Source organism: Cibotium barometz, chromosome 8, assembly GCF_041138505.1.
Source record: "Cibotium barometz isolate CiBa-2024 chromosome 8, ASM4113850v1, whole genome shotgun sequence".
NCBI lineage: Eukaryota > Viridiplantae > Streptophyta > Polypodiopsida > Cyatheales > Cibotiaceae > Cibotium > Cibotium barometz.
Window position 1 is genome coordinate 44,965,859 of NC_141053.1, and position 7,661 is coordinate 44,973,519.

Consider the following 7,661-nt stretch of genomic DNA (forward strand, 5'->3'; position numbering starts at 1 on the left):
TGCAACTGTGTATAAGATCTTTGCCAAAGCACTGTCTAGAAGACACCCTTAACATGCACATAGGGTTTATGAAAGGGAGGTATATGCTGGTTGCAATCATATCTCTATGGGAAGATTTCAAATATAAGAGGGTGTCGAGGCAACCATTCATATTTCCGAAAATTGACTTTGACAATGCCTATGATTCGCTGGAATGACCTTACATTCTCCAATCATTAAGTACGGGTCGCAATCAGTTCATATACTCGACCTCAACCTACTTTGGTAATGCCTCTGCTAATGTAGAGTGATGGCAATTGTCTCTCAACATGTCCAGTAGACAAGGTTGCCCCCCTCCACGCAATTGGTGCTGATAGCCTTAACTGTGGCTTTTCCTGCAGAAGATGTCCGAAAGCAAAATTTGTGGGATTGAGCTGCCCAACAATAAAGCCTTTTGGGGCAATTTCCACATGACACCAATGCTCTGGTCCATGAAGATTCACAGTTAATCATGATCTTTTGAGAATGTTTGAAACCTGGCCTCTCATTCTTCTGTTAACTACCAAAAACGATGGGCATGGTTCCTCGACAAAACCAGAGTCAAACTGGAGAGGTGGAAAGGAATGCAGCTTAGCATAGCAAGGACGGCTATGGTCCTTAAATTCTTTGTTATCCCTGCTTGCACCTTAAGGGCAAGGAATCAAATAATTAAACTCTCTCTCTTGCTGACAACCTTCAGAGCAAGGAATCAAACAACTGAACTCTATGCAAAAATTTCCTTTAAAGTGGAGACCCAGATTCCAAGAGTATATCCCCAAGTCAAAAGGTCCATCTGTACATCTCCTAAAAAGCTTGGGAGGACAAACCTCCAAGATATAGCTCTCAAAATAGCAATCAAATGGAACTTAAGAGCCTTAACGTACTGGATGAAGCCTGGAGTGTGCTCATAAACGAGAAAAATGCACAGGTTCCACAGAGTACTAAAAGTCTATGAAGAATCTTACAATGCCCACCATCCTTTTCCACAGTCCCTTGATTAGCAGTGCCTTGGTTAAGAGTTTATGGCAATCTTGGTTTGCACTGAAACACCTTATTGTCTGGAAGGGACTTTAAAAAAATAAGGGGATCGACATATTTGAGAATTTGGTGTCGTTCTCTGCATTCTAGAAAAAAGATGTATCTATGCAACAACTGAAGCAAGCTTTAAACAGAAAGAAACTGGTTACTTGGGTAACCTTTTGGTATCACTAGAATCACACGGTTGGAATGGCCAAAAATTCAAGGCAAGTACAACAATTTGTCCAGATATAACAAGGACCGGGTCCAATAGTCCAAAATTAACACGCGGAATATATAGAACATCATAGATTCGAAGGAGGCTCTCTCTAAAATCCTTTATATGGACTAGTCAAAAAAAAACTCGCTTTCGCGACTCCCCCCAGAGAAAAAGGCTCGTCTCTTGTGGCTCATCATACATAAAGGTGAGTAGACAATTTAGAGAGATCTATTGAATGGGCAATGAATATTTAAATAGGTGCATCTAGTCCTCATGGCACTTTTTGCAGCTTGGGCACATCCCATAACTCTTGACAATTGCCTTAGCTTTGTCACCCGTTCACACATACTTATTCATTGCCCATTCCATAGACGTCTTTGAGATCTGGTTCAAACCTTGATTCAACCAGTCCTTGATTTTGCTTGGTGAATGTAGAGGCATGTCTCCCTGGTTATGGAATATGATCACAGCTGAAGCATTGCAGGCTATATTGTTTTCCAGTATAAGTATGCTTTTTGCAAATGCCAGAATTCCACCTTCTGTACTGCATTTGTATTTGCAGGTGAAAGATTTACAAGCTGTGGATGCCGCTACAAAGATGATGAAAATTCAGAAGAAGCTAGTGGCTCAAACTACGAATCTGGTCGATATCAATTACCAGTCTACATTTCAAGGTACAACTGAGTTTATACCATCAAGGCCATCCAGTAGCTCTACTTTAAACAACTTAAGTGCAGGACAAAGACATGGCAAAAATCATTGCAAACAAATATTCAAAAGGTGTTGCTGAAGTGGAAGGCCTCTAAATCTCCCTTTGCCTATACTGATGTTCTGTTTTGGATAGCTTGAACTGGGCACAGCTTTTCAATTTCACAAATTTTTCTTTTCAAAATATAAGGAATCCTACTACACTTACAAGATGTAACCTGCTGCTAACAGTTTATGTCTTCTCATCTCTTTTTTGAAAGAGATGCATATATGTGTGTCAAACTTTAGTAAATATATTTTCTTCTTTGAAATAAAACATCGATCGAGTAAAAAATGGAAGAAAACCAAATAATTTAAATGTTTTAGCTAATGATCTATTTTCATAGAAACCTTATAAATGTTGTGGCAAATAATACATTCTGAAGTAAAGAACAAAGGTGGCTGCCGAAAGAGATGACGTGAGAAATAGTATACCAAACTTAACACTGGAAAAGTGGACTTACAATGACTCAAGGACCGTTGACTCATTGGATACCTTGTCTGCAAACTTTGCTTTGCTTAACAAACATGGAGTATAGTTTGTTTATTCAAGGAATGCCAGTTGTATTTCCAAAACCATCAGCTCAAGAGTCGCACAATCCAACAAATGAACCAGTATGCAGTGAAACCATGCACATCTGGAGATTGCCAGACTATGCAGGAGACTCCAACAATCGACTCGGTATGCAGAGGAACATGCGGGTCTAGAGACAGCCAGACTGTCCCAGGAGACTCCAATTGGCTCAGTAGGCCATGAACCATGCAGGTCTGGAGACAGCCAGACTATGCAAGAGACTCTCCAATGAATCACTCAGCATGCAGTGGACCATGCAGGTCTGGAGACTGCCAGACTCTGCAAAAGATTCCGACAGCTGAAACTAACCGTGAAGGTAGGTCTGGATACTGCCAGAATGTAGGAGACTCTCCAGCGATTTGACTCAGCGTGCAGCAAACCATGCAGGTGTGGAGCCAGACTGCAGGAAACTCTCCAACAACCGACTCAATATGCAGCAAACCATGCAGGTCTGGAGACTGCCAGACCGTGCAAGAGACACCGGAAGTTGACCGTGCAGGTCTGGAGACTGCCAGACTATGCATGAAACTCTCCGACAGTTAGAACCGACAGTGCAGGTCTGGAGACTGCCAGACTATGCAGGACTCTCCAACAGTTTCTGTAACCGGCTAATCAGGACAATGACTTACAACACCATTCGTGAAGTTGTGTCTCACACATCACAATACATAACTGTTGCATTGGCAGGCCGTGGAGGCTAAGGAATTCAAAGATAATCTGTGCATCTGGGCAAACACCACCTCTTGAGGAACCACAAGCATTAGGAGGAGCAACCCTGTTATTAAACAAACAATTATGTAAATCCTTCAATTCCTCAATGTCAATTGAGCAAAACTAGGGAGGGAAATGAACAGGTAAGATGTGCTTACCAAATCAAGTAAAATTGAAACCTCCACTTGGAAGAGACTGGTTTCCATCAAAGTTGAAGGTAGGTTGTTCAGTGCCGGAAGAAGCAACATTCTGGTCTTCTTCCTCCTCCAACCAATACGTTTCTAGAAGCTTCACTGCCTTTTCATAGATGTCCGAGTTATCATGCACCTGTAAGCTTTCTATCTTTTCCAGGCCTTCAGCTTCGTCAATGTATTGGGCATACACATTGATGCCACCTGCAGTTCCCAGCTCCTTCTCTGCTTCACCAACTCTCAAGATATTCTCTAGACCCTCCAAACAAACAGTTATTATTCGAGGATCTGGACAGGTCAAAAGATCACATAGCGGCTTGATGCACCCTTGGCTTACAAGATATCTGCATAGTCGAGAAAGCAATGGCAAAATTCAGCACTACTGCCAACAAGTTCCACAAAAACTACTCTGTACAATTCTAAAGTTGCCAGGACAATAAGTGACCAGCCATTCTCAATATGATAAGAAAAAGATATACTTGATCTGTTCATTAGTTCCACCCGATGTTGCATTTGAAATAGCCCAAGCAGCTTCTTTCTTGATTTCAAACTCTGCACTGCCTAGCAAAGCTACTAGGGGAGGGATGATATTTGCATCAATAACAGCCTGCATTATTTCAAAAGATCCAAGCTTACATATCTTGAACCGTCATTCATTAGCAAAGAGCCCTTTTCAACTAGTTCTTTCAGCAGAGGGCTAGTAGAAGCTTTCCTATGTTACAACAAATCTTGAAGTGATCACCCCCTGACAAACACAATTAGGAGAATGCTTACATAGCCGACCAGTAACAAACCTGAATTTGTTCCTTGTTTCCTGCAGTTATATTTGATATAGTCCAGCATGCTTCTTTCTTGATACTTTTCTTATGGTTGTGAGTGAGTAGACTCAGGAGACAGGGCAGCACCTGGTTGTTGATAATGTACTGCAAAAACAGTTACTCTGTCAAAAAATCCTCTGAACATGTTCTCGCCAAATTCGGCATGTGAAAAGCTTCTTGGCATTATGCCCGAGTAGACAAACATTTATCATCATTAAAACATTATTATACCTGTGTTTGTACATCATCTCCTGTCACTATATTGCCCACCGTCCTTAATGCAGGTATAAGAACAGAGGGAGACGGATGGCTGAAACGACAGCGCAATAATCATCCATCAAAACACATTCCTTGAAATAAAATGCTGGGACAGTTTCAAGAGCTAGGATCATCAATTAGGTCGTAAGAGTTTGAGATGATGATTCTTACACCAGCAGTTCAACAAGCCTCCGACAAACTCCTGCTTCAATCACTGCCTGGATTTTATCGTTTGTGCCATCAGAAAGATAAGAGAGTGCCCAGCATGCATCTATCAGTACGTCCTCATCAGAAGAATGGATCAGCCGTTCAAGAGCAGGAAGTGCAACTTTGGTCTGCATAAAGGTAAATCATGTGTATTAGTTCAGCATAGCTTGAGTCTTTTGACTCAGTCTGCTAAGCCTGGAAACTACCTGCTCAAAAGGGGGTGGAGGCTTTCCACGACAAAAGTTTGAAAGGGTCCAGGTTGCATTTCTAAGCATGGAGAGCTTCACATTTTCATTAAGTTGACTGAGAAGAGGCGTCATAGCACCATGGCTCAGCACCAGATCTCTGCAAGTTGGCGAATCCCCGGCCACATTCCCTAATGCCCATACAGCCTATACCCCATATCCACATGAGTTAAGAATTGGAAGCAACAAGCACAACAAAGTAATGATACTGCAAACTTCAAATAATGAGATCACACTGATATCATGAATAGCCACCATAGAAAACCTTCCTCACAAAGACACAACAACCACAAGTTCATAAAGGAAATTACCTGCTCCCGAACATCATCTCCGGGAGAATTAAGTAGTTGTACAAAAATGGGGACTGCACCATGATCAATAACCACTCTAGTATGGTCCGAGGTCCCAGATGCAATATTTGTCAGAGCCCAGGCTGCCTCGAACTAGAAAAGTATTTACACCATCAACACATGCTTACTATATGGAGCACAAAACAGTCTTGAATATCAATTGCCACTACCTGCAACTGAGGAAAGTCACTACGCAGAAGAAACTCAACAAAGCGAGGAACGACCCCTGCCGCAATGACTTCTTGAATTGGAGGACTGCGCTCTGATCCAATCAATAAGCAGGAGGGTGTGAGCTAGAAACTCCAATGTGTTCAAACCAAGTCTGGAAACTTGCGAATTAAGGAATGCCTACCAATGGACAAGAGCTTTCGGAACTGGTATGTGGCTTCCACCTGTGTACTCGGATCTTCAGACCACACACCACTTATCATTGAAGGTAAACTCTCCAACTGCCAAAACACAGTTTATGCACATTTAGACAAGCTTGACTCGTAGGCTATATATATAAAAGTTATACACATGGGTAGTGAGGATGCAACATAGGGAAAAGGGATATGCCAAGTAATCCCACATGCAAAGTTGAGCTAGACCCTTGAAGTAATGGTTCAAACCAATCGCTAACCTTATCAAGACATGAAGTAATTATCCAAACCCCAACTTCAAGCAAGAGTTTGTACAGAAAAACGGTGACTTACAACCAAACCCTGGCTTCATCCAATTTTTTTCTAATGCTTTTTTGGAAATCAATGGTCAAAACCCTACCTTGACCAATCAATGATCAGAAACCAAGACTCATCAAGCTTTTTTGATCTTTGATCTGTGACGAACACCAAATTTTTGATTGGTATATATGGATGCGGTCCTGTTCATCAACCTATAATCTGTTCTGCAGTGTGATAAAACCCCAACATGATCCAACCCAAAGTACAAGCTTGTTTCAAGAATCAAAGATCAGAGTGGGGAATTTGTCAGACATCAAAGACCAAAAACCAACCCCAATCTTGATTTGTTCCTGTTCAGCAACCGACAATCCATTCTGTAGAGTGATGCAAACCCCAACAAGATCCAGCCGAAACTAGAAGCTACCCTAACATAAGATCATGGACAGAGCAATGACCCAGTCACTAACTTGATTCCAACCCTAAGTTGATGCTCCTAAAACTAGACTCTTCTGTAGAAAATCAGTGATCAAAATCCAAACCCTGAATTTATCCGTCTATATGAAGCTCAACCAATCTCAGAACCTAGCTAGTCAAAACCCTGACTTGGGCCAGTGTAAGTATCTTCAACTCCTGGGAGCTCAATGATTTAAAACCAGGCGATCCGAAACAAGACTGTGAAAAGATAAAGAGCATGGACTTAGCATAAAAGATCTAATATGGCAGCGATAGCAAAAAACTATCTTCATATTGAAAGAGGTTCGCTGAGACTATTCTTAGGCGAACGACGAACATGGCGTCACAACCTAGAAACAGATCAAAATGGCCATAACTTGAATACATCGAAAGAAAAACCAGACAAACGGTCATACCCTTAAAGGTTAGAGGAGATCAAAAGGCCATTTGGCCAAATCTCAAACCCTGGAGGAGATCAAATAGCAATATAGACGTTTTCTTGATGAATCCATGACAGGCATCAGAAAGATAGCAAACCGCTAACTAGAGCCATAGCTTCTAGTAATCGAGAGAGAGAGAGAGAGGAGGGCGGGTGTAATGACTATACCTTCTTCTCCACAGAGCTGGACTGGGCGGCAGTGGTGCTGGACAGCTGCTGGGGCGGCATGCCCTCCTTGCGCTTCTTAAGCAGACTCTCCTCGCGCTTGCTCTTGCGGATCTCCACCAGGTTGTCCTCTCGCTTGCGGCGGGCCTCATCTGCATCCACTGCGATCTTGTAGGCCTTCTTGCGCGCATCTGCGCGAGCATTGGGTCGGAGAGACATGGCTATGCCGGAAGATACAGGGCGGCAGAAGAGGGCGCGCACAACAGGCTATCGCTACGCAAAAGGCAGCCCAGAGGGAGTGCCTTCTCTTCTTACCGGTCCCTTCACTTTTGCTACTTTAGCCTAAATTAGCTATATATATATATAAGTTAAATAATGTAGAAATAAGGAGAGCCTTTAGATTTGACCGCCTGATCTTCAAGTGTCTACACACTTATATGTAAACAAATTTTGGCTTGGGCAAGCAATTATGGATTTTTTCATATTATGATAAAGTTGTCCCAACGTTGTGTCTAGACGAACGGGGCACACCTCAGAGCGAGGGAAGGGCCAGATTTCTTTTGTGCACTAGGCCTCGTCGATGTTT

The 7,661-nt window shown here is 42.4% G+C and overlaps 1 protein-coding gene across 1 annotated transcript; it reads right to left on the reverse strand.

Moving 5' to 3' along the window:
* Positions 1-2,312: 2,312 nt before the first annotated feature.
* On the reverse strand, positions 2,313-7,414 carry LOC147636320 (importin subunit alpha-1-like). Its single transcript, XM_086801762.1, has 11 exons — positions 7,079-7,414; positions 5,709-5,805; positions 5,527-5,618; positions 5,318-5,449; positions 4,968-5,153; positions 4,726-4,889; positions 4,528-4,606; positions 4,273-4,401; positions 3,958-4,085; positions 3,446-3,822; positions 2,313-3,351 (listed from the first exon to the last, which is right to left on the reverse strand). Exons 1-10 carry the CDS (start codon positions 7,292-7,294, stop codon positions 3,450-3,452), a joined length of 1,596 nt encoding a protein of 531 aa, XP_086657888.1. The 5' UTR covers positions 7,295-7,414; the 3' UTR covers positions 2,313-3,351; positions 3,446-3,449.
* Between the last annotated feature and the right edge of the window lie 247 nt (positions 7,415-7,661).

Coding starts and splice junctions, on each gene's coding strand:
- LOC147636320 (XM_086801762.1), bottom strand. CDS start 7,294: ATGTCTCTCCGACCCAATGCTCGCGCAGATGCGCGCAAGAAGGCCTAC. Junction 5,806..7,078: donor CCAGCTCTGTGGAGAAGAAG/GTATAGTCATTA, acceptor GTGTTTTGGCAG/TTGGAGAGTTTACCTTCAAT. Junction 5,450..5,526: donor GTGACTTTCCTCAGTTGCAG/GTAGTGGCAATT, acceptor ATACTTTTCTAG/TTCGAGGCAGCCTGGGCTCT.